The 15,598-nt window shown below is 45.6% G+C and overlaps 1 protein-coding gene across 1 annotated transcript in view; it reads right to left on the bottom strand.

Annotated features, from left to right (window-relative positions):
* Window positions 1-1,611: 1,611 nt before the first annotated feature.
* Window positions 1,612-15,598, bottom strand: part of MBTPS1 (membrane bound transcription factor peptidase, site 1) — a 62,975-nt gene continuing 48,988 nt past the window's right edge. The window contains exons 15-23 of the mRNA XM_077133161.1: window positions 15,447-15,562; window positions 14,745-14,901; window positions 14,032-14,156; window positions 13,224-13,301; window positions 10,829-10,969; window positions 8,865-8,996; window positions 7,141-7,267; window positions 3,723-3,853; window positions 1,612-2,467 (exon numbers count right to left, since the gene is read on the bottom strand). Coding sequence (XP_076989276.1) covers window positions 2,271-2,467; window positions 3,723-3,853; window positions 7,141-7,267; window positions 8,865-8,996; window positions 10,829-10,969; window positions 13,224-13,301; window positions 14,032-14,156; window positions 14,745-14,901; window positions 15,447-15,562 — 1,204 coding nt within the window. The 3' untranslated portion in view covers window positions 1,612-2,270. The remainder of the gene's footprint in view (window positions 2,468-3,722; window positions 3,854-7,140; window positions 7,268-8,864; window positions 8,997-10,828; window positions 10,970-13,223; window positions 13,302-14,031; window positions 14,157-14,744; window positions 14,902-15,446; window positions 15,563-15,598) is intronic.

Consider the following 15,598-nt stretch of genomic DNA (forward strand, 5'->3'; position numbering starts at 1 on the left):
AAGGAGCAGACCGTGAGCTCTTCTCACCCAGAGAGAACCGGCAGGGAGACGACAGGTGGCGTGACAAATGGCACAGCATTCCTCGTTTGGGTTCACAGAAGCCACACTCACATCCATGGCCCACCTGCTGCAGATCAGGCTTGCAGCGCTGCTTGTGACTGCCCCACAGGGAGCAGGTTTCCTGGGCGCTCAGCAATGCTTTGGAAGTCCTTAACGTCATTGCAGCCACTGAGTGGAGGTCAGAGCTGCCAGGTCACCAGTGAGACTGCCAAGGAGGAAAAGTCCCAAGGGCCTCAGCTGCGCCTCCCTCTTCCCAAAGCCTGGGCAGTTTCCTTTGCATATCCCCCTCAGCACTCTGAGATCCCACACGGCCTCTGCCCACTTCTTTCCCAATCAGTCCATCCTCACCTGTGATGCGAAGGCTCACATTTGGCCAGTCAGCAAACAGGAAATATATTGGTTAGGCAGGGATTAAAAATTAGGCTGCCTTGAGTTACTCAATGGTTTCTTAGCTATGGCACTCACTCAGAAAGCAAACAACCAAAGGAAAAACATAAATCAACTTCATCCAAAATTAAAATCTTTTGTTCTTCAAAGGGCACCATCAAAAAAGTGAAATGATAACTTACAGAACTGAAGATAATACTTGCAAATGCACATCTAGGGAACTTCTATCCAGAATATATAAAAAAGTCTTATAAGAATAAAGACAACCCAAAAAATGGAAAAACATTTCTCCACAAATTGCCAATAAGCACACAAGATCAACATCATTAGCAATCAGGGAAAAACAAATCACCCCCACTTCCTACCCACCAGGATGGCTAAACTGAAACAGACAGAAACAGGTGTTGGTGAGAGCATGGAGAAACTGGAACCCTCATACACACGGTGTAAAATGGGGGAATGTAAAGGGGACAGCCACTGCAGAGAACAGGCTGGCAGTTCCTCAAATGATTACACCTCTGTTTTCATGTGATTCCCTCCTAAATATATACCCAAGAGAGCTGAAAACTTCAATTAGTATGAAAGCTTGTACACTGATGTTCATAGCAGCCTTATTCGTAATAACCAAAAGGTAAAAACAACCCAAATGTCCATCAACTGAGAAACAGATAAATAAAAAGTAGCATATCAGATGCAATGGAAAATCATTTGGCACTAAAAAGGAATGCAGTACTGTTACATGCTACAGCATGGATGAACCTTGAAAATGTGATATTCAGTGAAAGAAGCCAGTCATGAGGGGCCACATATTGTTTGAATTCAGAAATGTCCAAAACAGGCAAACCCACAGAGACAGAAAGCAGATAAGCAGTTGTCAGGGGCTGGGTGAGGGGAAAATGGAGAGTGACTGCTAATGGGTATAGGGTTTCTTTTTGGAATGAAAAAAAAGTGTTCTGGAATTAGAGAGCAGTGACAGCTGCCCAAACTTGTGAAGACACTGAAAACCACAACACTGTACGCTTTAAAATGCTGAATTTTACAGTATGTGAATTACATCTCAATAATTTAAAAACAAAAACAAAAATTAAAAGGCTGATTCAGAACCCTATCCAGGCTGACATCAAAGAGAAATGGGAGAGGGGGAGAAACAGCCAGTCACAGATATTTCTCAGCTTCAAGTAGGTAATGCATATTTATTGAAAATTTTCTTCACCGACAATGGTGAAATCAAGACCCCAAATTACAAAACATGATGGCAGTTGATACTTATAAAAATAAAGCAAAGGTCTATGTTTCACAGATTTGTGCTAGTTTCCTTCAAACCTTGGTCTATCCTTTTCATCAGAAAGGAGATAATGGAATCTGTGTTATTCCTCATGATGTAAGAGTAAAAAACGGCATTCCACTGACAAAAAAAAAATAGCTTTGCTTCCAAATAGCACAAGTCTTTAAAGTGACTCTTTCCCAACAATAAATATAGAAAATAGCCGTTACCAAGCATATTTTAGCTTGGTCAGTGTTGTTTTGTGTAAGAAGTACATTTCTCCTCTCAGGTTGGAAGACCCAAGACAGTTCTCCGAGTCTTTGGTAACTCAGCTGCTAAGCGTGACGTCTCACTCGGGCTGGCCTGCCAAGTCCCTCCTGCTGGGGCTACAGCCACGAGACGAGTCGAGGGGTCCCGCGAGCCTCCAGCCCATCCACGGGTTGGGGGGCCAGCGCAGAACGGCTCTCACAAACCCTGCCGAGCACTGGACCCCCGTGAGCAGGTGGCCTCCCGTGGAGATGTCACTAGCTCACCTGCCCACCAAAGCCCGGCCTGACGGTCACACGGAAGGGGTCTTCGGTGGGTGGGCCTGCTGCATGAGCTGTGGGCGCTTCACCCTGGGCTTCCTCCGCTTCGGCCTGCTCTTGGCCTTGTTGATTTGTACCACGAAGAAAGCCAAGACCACCATGGCGCCCAGGAAGGCAAAGACAGGGATGGTCTGGCCCACCTCCTGGTTGTAACGGCCGGGCATGATCCCTGCGAGAGGACAGGCGACAGCGGTCAGTAATGCCCCAGAGCTGCAGCCTCTTACTGGGAGTCAGATTCGTCAGTCACTAAATGCTGACGAATTCTATTAGCTGGGCTTGCAGGCAAAAACACCGTTTAAATCTCAGCTGAAGTTTGACCCAAACCCTCCAGAGAGAACAGATAAGAGCCCATAGCTACAGTTTCAGCAACCGAAGCGGAAGCTTGCTCACTGGGTGGATGGCAGGTGAGAGCCTTGCTCCTCCCCTGCCTTTCCCTTCCTCGGCAAACTACCTCATGGCTCACCTGTGACAGGGGTGCCCAGGGATGCTTTCTGTTTCCCTAAGAAGGGAAAGTGGACTGGTCTCGGTCTTGGAGAAGATGAAGGTTTGCTGGTATCGTCCTAGCTGAGTGGGCTCTGGACATACCCTTCTCCCTTCCGGGAAGGCTCTCCACAGATGGAACACGTAGTCCAAAACCACGAGTGACCAGCTGAGGGCCCTTGGCTTCTACGGGCAATCCAACTTCATGGATCCTGGGCCTCCAGGCAAGGCCCTTGGGATCTCGGCATCACAGAAGTTCCCACGGTTGGCCCACAAGGGCCAGGGTATCCCCTTCCTGATGCCCAGAGCTTCTGGCTAATTACTGGAACCCATAGAAATCCTCCTCAGGACTCACTGACTCTGGAAGAGGGGTGTCCAGGGCAAAAAGGCTGCCAGCACTCTGCTAGGATGCCCTGGTACCGAGCCCCTGGTAAGGCTGAGCTTGAGGCCTGGCCCACAGCTTCCAAGTCTTTGTCTGGGGAAGGATGCATGTCCGCCAATTGGTGTGAGGGGACAGTGTCAGTCGCCAGACGGGCACACCCACATCTGACTGAGAAGCCCAGCTCAGTGAACCCCACCAAAGATGGGACCGTGCTGTACCCCAGCAGTGCCAGGGGACAGAATTGCTGGGTTGAGGATGCAGGGGCCAGGCTGGCTAATACCACCAGCTGGGACCAAAAGCAGCAGAAAACAGGCACTCCTGGGGTACATAACGTGTGTGTTACAGCATTTTAATAAAGAGTGGGCCAGTCACTCTGAATAAGTTTAAGTATAATGTCTGGCTACAAGTAAAAGAAATTCAAATTTGAAAATTTATGTAGATTTCTCCAAGACAGACAAAAAAGTCCTAATCTTTTGGGGGCAGGCAGGAGCGGTGAGAGACTACTTGGAATAAATCACAACATGAATTAGAGCAATAAAAAAGCAAGTCTGCAGGCACTCACCTCCAGGGATGTCCCAGGCACCACTTTCTCCAGGAGATAAGGGCCTTACTTGGGGGCGATTTGATCTAAAGTTGGGTAACGCCACTTTGTCCAGGTCGATGGAGAGTAACTTTTGATGTTTCCAAAGATTACTTTGGGAAAATGGAGTAAAACAGAGTTAAAATAAGCAATTATCCTAGGCAAGGATGTTTAACCAATACATAAGAAATGGGAAGAGATTCAGAGAAGTGTGAAATGATATCCCCACCCTTATCCCATGAATGCAGCTGTGCAGCAGTGAAACAGAAATGTCGGGATCTAGTCCGCATCCTGGAGAGCTCCAGGTTCGGAGCTGGGCCCATTCTATGGGGTTTGTAACATTACCAAGCCGGGCCCATTTCCACTCCAAGCTGGACACATCGCCAAGCAGCACAACAGGACACGAGTCAGCCTCGGACAGGGGTGCAAGGGTAAGAGAACCGAAGGCCCATGGGTGACAGGGGAATGGGTGCAGGAGGCGCCCCAAGGGGCAGAGCCTCGGAGCTGCTTCCTGATGGGCTAAATCCCCACAGCCAGCATGGCGGCACTGCCACCACGGGTGAGAGCTGGGCCAGCAGGGGCTGGGAACCAGGAGCAGGCCTCGAACTCCACGGAATCACCACCCGCGGCAGAGTAAGACACACAGACACATAACCAAGCGGCAGAGACGCCGGGCTGGGAAGGATGATCCAATAAAAAACGTGGGACCTGGAAAACGCATCGCACTAACTACAGAAGCACTGCTGCCACTGCTGTCGTCTATTTTTAGATCTGAAGAACCTCTCCAGACCCGGACGCTCTCTAACTGAGGAACGCAGAGAGGCTGACGGCTGCAAACAGCAGCAGACAGCTTGGGAGAACTCTGGGACTAGAGCAAAGAACTGAAATGGGAAATCTGAACCAAAGGAAGGGAAAGGAACAATGTCTGCAAAGTATGAATTCCCTACTTCCCTGCTGCTTATTCATTTAGAAATTGCTGGCCTTTCTGTTCTGCTTTGGCCGAGGGCAAGTAACACGATCCAGCCCTGTTAGTGGATCAGGGTGAGGTCAGCAAGAAGGCTGGCGGCCCTTCAGGTCTCTGGAGAGGAGCTTTCTAGCATGGGAAGGAGATAAACATTGTACTACCGGATACCTCCAGCTGCCTGATTGCTGAGAAAATGCCAACGAGTATTGTCAGCTTTTCCATTTTATACAATTAAACTTTACATTTCAGGCTTAATCAGTCTGAAAATTAAAGTGACGATGTTAAATTATGGAATCAATGACATTTAAGCTTTATGATTTTCTAGCTGAATAACATATAGGCTATATTTTAATTCCAATAGGTGATATCCTGTTCTGGAATTTAATTATTTGGCAATGGCACTTTCTAGTTAGAAAAGTGTTATAAGAGAATACATGAATTATCATTATAGGATGGGATAAAATCATACTGATCGAAAGGAAAGAAGTGTTGGCCTTGGGCATGGTTTCCCATTAGTTTTGCGACTTCTGTCAAAGAAAACAGGGAAGACACACGACTCCTCATTTCACACAAGTGGGCTGGAAACTCACATTTGGACCTGGTCAAGCACACGTCCTAGACTTTTCAAGGGCTATTTGTAGCTGCCGAAGGTTGGTCTTAAATCTCTTTTAGAGATACAGAATATGTTTAGACTTAGGTCTCTAGGGAATGAAAATAATTTCCAGCAAGATATAAAGTATGAGATAAATGTGAAGCCTGGTGGGTGTAGTTGGAAAGAATCATTATGTGTGAAAGCAAAAATCAATTCTGGGAGCTGTACCTTATCAAAATCCTTGATGGATCAGCTCAGTAGCTGGTGGATTATTTGATGTGAACGGGTAGATACCCAAGGACTCTGTTATCTGTTTCTCGGAGTCCTGAATAGCACTGTGAAGAATAACTAGATTTCTGGAACTTTAGCCAACAATGTCCACTGAATATGAATTGCTGTTTGTGCTTGAAATATCAAGTCTGGCTTGAACGCTAGGATAATAGTAAGTTATAAATAAGTGGGAGGTGAAATGGAAATTTATCAGAAATTTTTCTAAATGATGGGATGTTGACTGGAATGGAAAATTACTCAGGAATAAAAGTTTCAGGAAGAAAACTGCTGATGAGGAAACAATGTGATGAGTCTTCTCCACTTTTACTGTTTGCTACTAAATGTATTCCAAATGAAGACATCTGGTCATTGAGTGGTATATTTAATAGTGCTGTTTATGACGATGGTGAGGCAGAAGGTTCTGACACCTTCCTTCGTGCATCCTCCTCCTCCTTTTACTCACAGCGTGGACTACTGTCCCCTGCCACACGACCCCAGCCATACCAACACCTGGACATCACTGTAACCCAAGCAGACCGCACCATTTAAGGGCAGCCTCATGAGGGAGAGGCGAGAGATGTCACTGCGTGTAGGAGTGGGGAGGGGCAGGTTGCCAGGCAGCCACCCGCTCCCGGGGGAGGGAGGGGAGCGCCTCACCTGACAGCATGATCGAGGCATGCCTCCCAAGCAAGTAGGAAGATGGTTTCTCGTGCTGGGGCAGCTGTCGCTCAAAGGAGGGGGAGCGGTGACTGGCTGACAGCTATCCTCGGGACACTGGTCCCTGCTTTACTGTGCCAAGACCCCCGATCAGAAATAGCTCCCGTGTCCTTGCCAGAACAGGATACTGTCCTTCTCAGGCCAGGAGGGTCAGCGGGAGAAACAGGGAGGAGGGGCCTGGGGAGGCAGGAACCGGCAAGCTGAGCGGGCTCACTGGGTCCAAAGAGAGAATAGCAGGAGTTAACTCACATTATGGCTTTGGAAAGGAGATGGCACATGTTAAGAGGGGAGGTTAGCCAGGTGAACAGACAAGTGCTGCCTGGGCAACACCAACAGGTGGAGATTACAGCTTGCCATCACACGAGACTGCCTTCACCAGGGAGGGCCAATATGCATGGGAACTTAAAGGCTCACAGGCCCACTCTCCTTGTCCAGACTACAAACGCAGAAGCCCACGTGCACTCAAAGGACTTTCTGCTCCTCGGGTAAGAAAGGACTTCTCTGGAGTTTATAAAGTTCAAAACTCTGACAAGGGAACGCAACTTCCATTGGCGGCCTCAACTCCCTAAATAAATGGGCTGAGTGCTTCAGTTCAAAATCTCACCCTCTGGGTCGCATCTTTTAAATCCTTAATTGAATGAATCAAATAAAATTCCAATGAACCCAAAGCACTGTCTTCATGCAGGATGCCACCACAACAGCCTGTTTCTAAAGGTTAACACGGGGCTTCACTAATTTAAATAACCATCACAAAATGACAAATCAGAAGATGTGATTATCCAATAATGTCTATAAAATCCTATTCTCTCATTAAAAAATAAAGTAACAAATCATAAAAGTACTAGGAGAACACTAACCTGGGAGCTGTCTCGTTTAAAGGCTGGGGCTTGGCCCAAGACAAGTGTGGACAGGCCGGCAGAGCCCGGGGTTTCGGATCTCCCAGATGAGCCTCGAGAACCTTGGAATACCGATGAAGGTGGTTCCCTGGGGTCAGCATCAGCAGCGACAAGGAAAATCATCACCGTTATTAAAACCCAAGGGACAGGGGGTGCGATAGTTCAGTGGTAAAATTTTCACCTGCCATGCAGGAGACCCAGGTTCCATTCCCAGCCCATACACTTCCCAAAAAAATAAGCAAACCAATCAAGCAAAAATTCAATAAATGGTGCTGCAATAACAGGATACTCACATGGAAAAAGAATGACATGTGACCCCACCATATAGCATACAAAAAAAAGACAAAACCCAAGGGACAAAAAGGCTTTCACGGCAGGCCACAGTGGCTCAGCAGGAAGAGTTCCTGCCTGCCATGCTGGAGACCTGGGTTCAATTCCCTATGCCTGCCCATGCAAAAAGAAAAAAAAAATTCATGGCAAAGAAGGCTTTTGTAGTTTGTCTATTTGCTTTCCTGCCATCAGGGCCATGTCACAGCCATTAACCTGGCTTCCAGGGATCTTTTCCACCAGGTGCTTTGGGAAACCAAACTGACTTCTCCCAGGCAATGAGTGTTTTCACAAGTTGAAGGTGAGTGAGGAAATGAGGGCAGACAGTCCCTTTAAAGTGGTCAGTAGCAGACCTGGCACTAGCTAGTGAGCATTTACTGACCATCAGCTACAAACACAAGGCTATACTTGAGGAATCAAACCTGTACATGTATTCCCTTCCATGTAAAACTCTTTCCCTTCTGAAGTATTTAATTCCCTGGCCCAAAAACACAAACAAAAAACCCCAAAACCAACCAACCAAAACACCGTGCATTCTAAAAATTCAAAACTTCTTACAGATCTTGGCTTTGCATTCTCCAATACTGACTGCACCAGCCACATGAGGCTGAAATGGGCTTAACTGCAGAGGCTGAAACAATAATTCTTGATCCACTGGACTAAATAAAGTCTGTTACTAAAATGAATTTCATGTGTTTATACTCTTTTTGGCATGGCCACTGGCAAACACAACTACATGTGCAGTTTGCATCCCACTTTCATCGAGCAGCTGGGAGCAGGTGGGTCCAGCTGTGCACTGGCCAGGGGCCCTGTCCCTGTGCAGCCAGCCCCAGAATGGAACACAGCACTCATCAGCTCCACTGCTAACAACCAGGTAACCCCAAGTTGTGACTTTGCTTCTCTGGGCTTCTGTTTCTTCATCTATAAACTAGAAATAGTAACATCTAATTTTCCAGAAAGGCAAGAGGCTTTCCTGGAAAAGTGCTAAAAAATGCTCACTGGTGCCTGGGTAAGTGCTCAAAAATGCTCACTGGTGTTGCCAAAACCCTCCACAGCCCAGTGTCCTCCCCACGGAAAGCAGGACAGCGAGCATCACTATGAAGCCGTGGGAGAACAGGATCCTGCCCAGGCGAGCACCTGGCACCCAGTGGGCCCCTGGTGAACGGCTGTCCTGTTAAGGAGACCCAGTCAGCCAGGTCACAGCCACTGGCTATTAGCGTGTCTGTAATTGTTTAAAAAAACAAACCTATGCCAGGCTGGCTTCATTTTCTGCCAAACATGACCATTTCCTGAAGCAGCAGCCTCGGGTTTGGCCTGATCCCATGACCCTGTGTAGCAGTGCTCTCTTGGCCACTCACCTTCCATCCTCTCTGGAAGGACAGCACCCGCTCCGCTGGGAGGCCGCTGCCGACTGCCAGAGTGACTGAGGCTGGGAGGCATCACACCGTACGACGTGTACTGAAGCAGAGTGTCCAGAAGCCAAAAGCAGTCTGTGGATTTAATATGCAGGCAGTTTAGGAATTGAGAATTTAAAAAAAGGAATCTCAACAAGAAAAGAAAAAAAAGAAAAGGAGCCCCAAATGAGAGGAGAGATGGGAAGTGAAAGGTTTAGGTTCCAGGCTCCACAGCTCGTGAGAAACCTGCGTCCTGAATGGAGAGCCCAAGCCCACCCAGACTACCACGTGCCAACATGACTGACCCTGGGCTTCGGCCCTGGTGCCCCAGTGCTCCAGACGCTGTCAGTACCACTGACCCTGGGGTGGACAAACTGTCTGAGTGTCGCCCTTGGCTCTGGGCCCCTCGTGTAGGAGGATAGACAGGCACTCAGGGACACAAGGCCATGCAAGACTCAAAGAGTGAAGAACGGTCCAGAGATAGGGGCTGGGAGGCAGAAGAGAGGAGGAAGAGGGGCCATGCCCTCTGCCCATGACCTGGGGGCTCTCCTAGGGCAGGACTGGGACCTGCTGTGGCCACCATGGGGCATGGCGCGGTCCCACCCCAGTGGGGAGAGTCCATCGACTAGAGCTGGGTCTGAGCCAGTGGGCTCCTAAACGCACAAATGAGAGCAGAGAAAAGGTCATGTCACTTTTCAGGGACACGATGAGGAGGGACTCTGGGTGCTGTGCCGCGATCAATGTCGCCCACTCCAAGAGCCTTGTGCTGGAAGCCTGAAGATGCTGCGCTGATATTCAACCTGAAATCTGTTTGCCTAATTCATCTCCCGGTGTCTGCCCATTTGAAGGACATTAATACAAACCTGGACTAGGCTGGATTCATGAGAACAAAAACACCATTGAGCACTTTTCGCTCACTGAAGAGCACTTCTGATCATGTGCTTAAAGCCCCTGAAATAGTCTAAAAGCTGCCCTTTGAAATATAAGGGCTAGATCCATCTCTTCAGGCATTTGAAATTTTAATAAAGACTCTTGCAGGGAACACTCAAGTCTTAAAAGAAAATCTCTGTTGGAAAAAACATGAATCTTCTTTCAATTGTCACATTAACCCTTACTTCTGACCTTTAAAAAAAACAGTCACATTCTAAGGACTTATACAAAATGCTAGAAATTTAGTCAACGGCAACTTAAAATCAGATGAAAAGTATAGAGGGGTGCATGACTCCCTTTCACACACTTCAGTGGCCTCTTTCTCTTTTCAGTCCAGCCTCTTCATTCTGCAAATCTTAGGTTTTATCGCCCTCCCTTGACCCCAGGTCTCCAGGAATCTGAGACTCTGTTATTACCTTACCAGGTAAAACATGTAATACTTCCCCCATTCCATTTTCTCCTTCACAAAAGGAGAAAAACAGTCTATAACTAAGTTCAACACTCCAAAATGTAGAAGCTTCCATGGTGAGACCCTGACGAGTAAGAGTCAGGGTGAAAAGGACTGGCTTTCCCCTTCCCCACAGGACAAAGGATTGGAATGGCCAAGATTCTCCATGTAGGGGTTGGAGTCAGTGCTGGGCCCTCCAGGAAGCAGCGCTGGGAAAAGCAGTGGTCAAAGCAGAGGGCAACCCCTACGGCAGCGCCCGGGCAGTGCAGGTGAGCTCTGGGAGGGCAGAAACCAGCGAAGGGTCTCTCCACACCCATTGGCCTCAGGAGGCTGAAGCCAGAGGAGAAAGGATTACAGCATGCTGCAAAAGTACTTTTGTTTTGCTTATTAAATGTGTCCAGACTTAGACCCCTATCAGAAAATTGCAAGCAAGCAAAGCAACTGGAGTGTCTCCAGTTGCCCCTTGGAGCCCCTTCTCTTCCCCAGCATCTGATCCTCACTGGGGACAGAGGGGAGCCGGGACCCGCTTCGCAGAGGCACCAGTTCTTACCCTTCTGGCGGTGACTGTCATCCAGGCAGTTGGAGTCCCCGTACAGCACCACCCGACCTCCACCCTCAGCTGGAATCTGGTAAAGTCCCAAAATGGGCACATTTTCAACAACTGCTGTTTCCTGCTTTAAAACCTCCAGTCCTAAAAAAAACAACAAAAACAGCAAGGACAATGTTTGTTGAGAAATGAATTACGTTCCAGTTACTAATTGAGATTTAATCCATTTGACAGGTATAAAATCAGCAAAATCTAGTTTTCCATTTAAACTACACAAACTTTTAGGACAGAAAACAATGTCTTTAAAAATCATTGAGTTTTAGCAAAATTTATTAATTCTATCTTCTTTCATTTTCACTTAAATGTTAGAACAGTTTTGGTTCTCAACCTTGAAACTATCCCTTTCTCCCTTTTTACCACCAAACAAACAAAACCACCACCTATAATACTGCCTCTTCTTATTCTGGTCTGTGTTTTTACCGGGCAAACAGTCGGGAACTCATGCCAAATACACTGATATCTGTACGGGTACAGCTTTACACATACTTACGCACAAATTTTGTGTTTTATTGTTGAAAATTATCACAAATGTAACATTTTAAAGCAGATGTCCAAGTAATATTTTAAACTTAAGTTTTAAGAAACTTATTAATCTCACAAATACAAACGTCCCACAAAACCTTCAAGAGCACAGCCTTCTTATCTCTGCCCAAATAGATGACACAATGTATTCAAAAGTAAAAACTGTGTATATGCCACAGGCACTTGCCTGTGCCACATAATCTAAGAGACTTCTTCCCTAAAGCAGGTGCCTTAGGGAAAAAATAACACATCTTCATGAGAATCTGGGATTTACCGTGTTAGTAACATTGAAAATGTATGGGCTGTAAAAATGCAGCATCTCATGTTCTCCATGTGTAAACCCACTGAAAGCTAAGTGGAAGAGAAAACAAGCTTTCCTTTTGTAGGAGGAACAGAGTGGGATGGGGTGAGGGAGACGGTGGGGGACAAGCACATTGCACGGCCATGTGGCCTCAAGATCTGATGGAGTTCTGTTTCTGATAATAGGGTTATTTCTGATTCAGCATAACCCAGATCTCCAAATTCCTATTCTGTTCCCCAAAGATCATTCAACTTACAGCCTTTTGGAAAATAAAACCCCTTAAAAGGGATTTCCAGGTAGTTGACTTTTATTTTCAGATTGTAGTATGTATCCTTAAACCTAATTCTGATTCCCCACCCCAACCGCCAAACAATGAGCCACCAGACGGTAACCAGCCAGCAAGGTGACCACTGCCTTCACCCACAGTGGGTACTAAAAATGACACCGTCCTGGGAAAACCAATTTTAGGAAGAGTCACTAACCCAATGTAAACTGTGCCCAGTGACCGGGAAGGCATAAGAGTTTATGAGCTTCAAGTTAAACTATAACCCTATGAAACACAGATCTATCTATTGATTGACCTTGTTTTGATGAAAGGAAAAACCACTTCCAGGTACTATGAATGGGTCAATACTCTAAAAATAAACTTGACCTTGTAGCTGCAAACACACAAGTGAGAAGTCCTACCTTTTCATAATTTTCACCTAACAAAACTGTCCTGAACTACCAATTACAGGCAATCGTAAACTTGTAGATGGAGGGGCCTCTCGTTCTGCAATATGGGATATTGGCCTGCATGAGGAAACGGATCCGCACTTTTCACGAACCTCTCACTTTTGCTACGTAGTATCTCACAACTCCTGCCAGGCACCAACGGCATGAAATCCCAGCTCTGGAGAGTCAGGCTGCAGAAGCAACACGCAGTGACTGCTGCCCACTGGCCCTGGTCTCCTCAACTTGGGGCAGGCTGGCAGCTTCCTGCTCTCCTTGGAGCCGTGAGAGCTTAGTGAGACACCGAATCACAGGGCATGGGCACAGCCCAGTGCATAACGAGTAACAAAATATTCAAGCAGCTCTTAAGGCAGTTATTTTTTTTTTAAATCAGCTTTTAAATATTCAGAAGCCCCTCTCTTGCAGGACTTAGATTTATTTTGTAGTATTTACTACGTACATATATCTAGATTATCAGCAAAAGGCTATCTTTTCTATCTCTGTATCCCCTGAGCCCCTACGCAAAAGTCTTACCTAAAGTGTGTACATACAAATAATATTGCAATAAATTTAAAAGGAAATCAAAACTGCCAGTGATGCAGGCTTTCTTTTTGGGGTGATGAAAATGTTCTGAAATTAGGGGTGACAGTTGCAAAACGTTGTAAACACACCAAAAATCAGTGATTTCTGCACTTTAAAAGGATGAATGTTATAGTATGTAAATTCAATAAAACTGTTATTTAAAAAAAGAAGAAGAAAGTGAAAAGAAACTAAGAAGCATATAAAAATAAAAACATTCTTTACCTTGGTCCTTAAAAGTCTGTGTTATCACTATGCCATCTTCTGGAAATTTAGCAATGCTGCACCCTGATGCATAATACACTAGAAAAGAGTTGTTTCAGATGAGAGCACACAAACACAAAACACTTCTATCAATAGCTAGTTATCTACCCAAAATGCATTCTTTAGAAATCATATATTTTAAAAAACTGGTTTTTAATTTCAAGAGCTACTATTGCCTATCATGCTTAAGCTACAAATAATTACACACCAGAATTCAAGTTAAAAACACATATTTATTGACATAAGGTTTCACTGAACAGATTTTATACGTCAAAGCTGGGAGCCCTCGAAACAACCTAAATCAGGAACAGCAAAATACTTGATAATGATGGCCAAGATGTATTCTAGAAACTTGCTACAAAAAACTTACCTGTGAGGAAACTTCTTAAATGAAATAGGCAAAGGTATTTCGTTAACAGAATTTTATAAATAACCAAGAACATTTGAAATATTTATTTGTGAATATATATAGTATATAAAAAATCTTATCAGTAACCCTCAAATTAAGAATGTTCACAGAAAATATTTTCATGTAAAAAATCTAGACAAAACTAAAGACGTCAAAACACAGCTGTACAGATAAACCTTTTGAAATACTGAATAGTTCTTTCCATCGAAAATGTTGACTCGTACTTTCTATAGACCACAGCTTATTTAGCAATCATACCATTCGACCACCTGGAAACTTCAGACTTCGAAGATATAAGTCTTCTGCTCTTACAACTCTTAGAGTAATATTCCCTGTTAAAAAATCATCAGAAGCACTTACTGTCATGGTTTGCCAAGGTGAAATCTCCTTCATACAGGCCATCACTGAAGCCCATATTCCAGACAGACAGAAGTTCATTCAGAGCTGGGATATTAGCTCCTCCTGTATCCGGCATCCACCACTGTCTGTGAAAATGACAAGGCATATGCTCTTAGTACACTAGGAATTAAAATCCCACCATCAACACACATTTCATCTGCTCAGGACAAAACTCCACCTTTCCTGCCACAATCCCATCCACCCACACTCGGACCTCAAGTGACACCAAGTGATGGGGCCTAAATAATACTGTAAATGCTTCAACTTATACGCAGAAAAAATTCTAGTTAAAGCTATTTTATGACATGAAAATCAGCACTTCACTGAAAGATACCTCACAAGACTGCTTAGCCTAGAGGTGGGGAGGATAAGTGAAGGAAAGAGATGACACAGAAACTCTAAAGTTTAATCAACAGACCCTAATGCATTAAACCTATCAATTCAATAACAGAGATGGGAGAACAGAAAAGCAATAAACTGAAATTTAAAAGTGAAGTGTCTAACTTTAACAAGAAAAGATACTGAACCCTCTCTATTAACACAATCATGAGTGTTTTACTTACTTTGACCGAAAAGACCACTCACAGGTCAAACAGTCACTAAAGCATTTGCTGGGTAAAATTTAATTCCCAAAAAGTCACATTTCTTATCGAAATTCCAAATCCTATCAGTACCTTGTGTTTTCATCATAAAACTTCACTTTTCTCATAACAGACGTGTTGTACCAGTCGCTGAAGACGATGAGCGAGAGGCCGCTGTCCGCGTCCCTCCTCAGCTTGGCGATCTCCTCGGGGAAGTACTCCTCCTCGCTGTCCACCATCAGCAGGGTCCCTGGGGACAGAGAGCCGAGGCCTGAGATGCTCCACCTCGGACCGAGAGGGCAGCACGGTTCAAAAACACAGTGTTTTCCTGGGGTCCATAGCTCAAGTCGTTGGCTCCTTAAGTTTTGGTTTATGCCCCAGTACCAGCTAAAGAGGGTAAAAGGTAACAAAGCAGGGTTCAACACTGCCCAGGGACTGGTGAATGGTGGCCTTGTGTTCCATCTGTGATGCCCACTATCAAGATTTTTCACTTATTAGAGAAGAAGCAAATGCAGAGCTGGGGCGTCTTTTAACTTAAAAACAAACAAAAAAAAAGCACAAGTCCCCAGCCAGCCTGATGCTTTCGTGTTGTCAGCTGAGCAAAACAACCACTGCCACCAGTGAGGAACGCACGTCAGGATGTAAAGCCCCGTTCTGACCTCCACACAGACAAGGAGCAGACACATGCTCCCTTCATTGGCCACTCACTTAAATCTGTGATGTACCTTTTAAACATGCAACAAGCATGCAACTTAAGCGGAACGAACACTTGGGCAACACATCTCTGTTGTTTACCATACTGATTAGCGTCAAAACACGTGAAGGGGGAGCCGAGCACTTCAACAAAGTAGCCCATGCTTCTCAGATGCTGGTACATGTCCCTGAAGTTGGTGTGGATGTGGTCACCATTCCTGAAAAACAGTGAGCCATTGGCATTAAAACGGTCA

Source organism: Tamandua tetradactyla, chromosome 16, assembly GCF_023851605.1.
Source record: "Tamandua tetradactyla isolate mTamTet1 chromosome 16, mTamTet1.pri, whole genome shotgun sequence".
Lineage (NCBI taxonomy): Eukaryota > Metazoa > Chordata > Mammalia > Pilosa > Myrmecophagidae > Tamandua > Tamandua tetradactyla.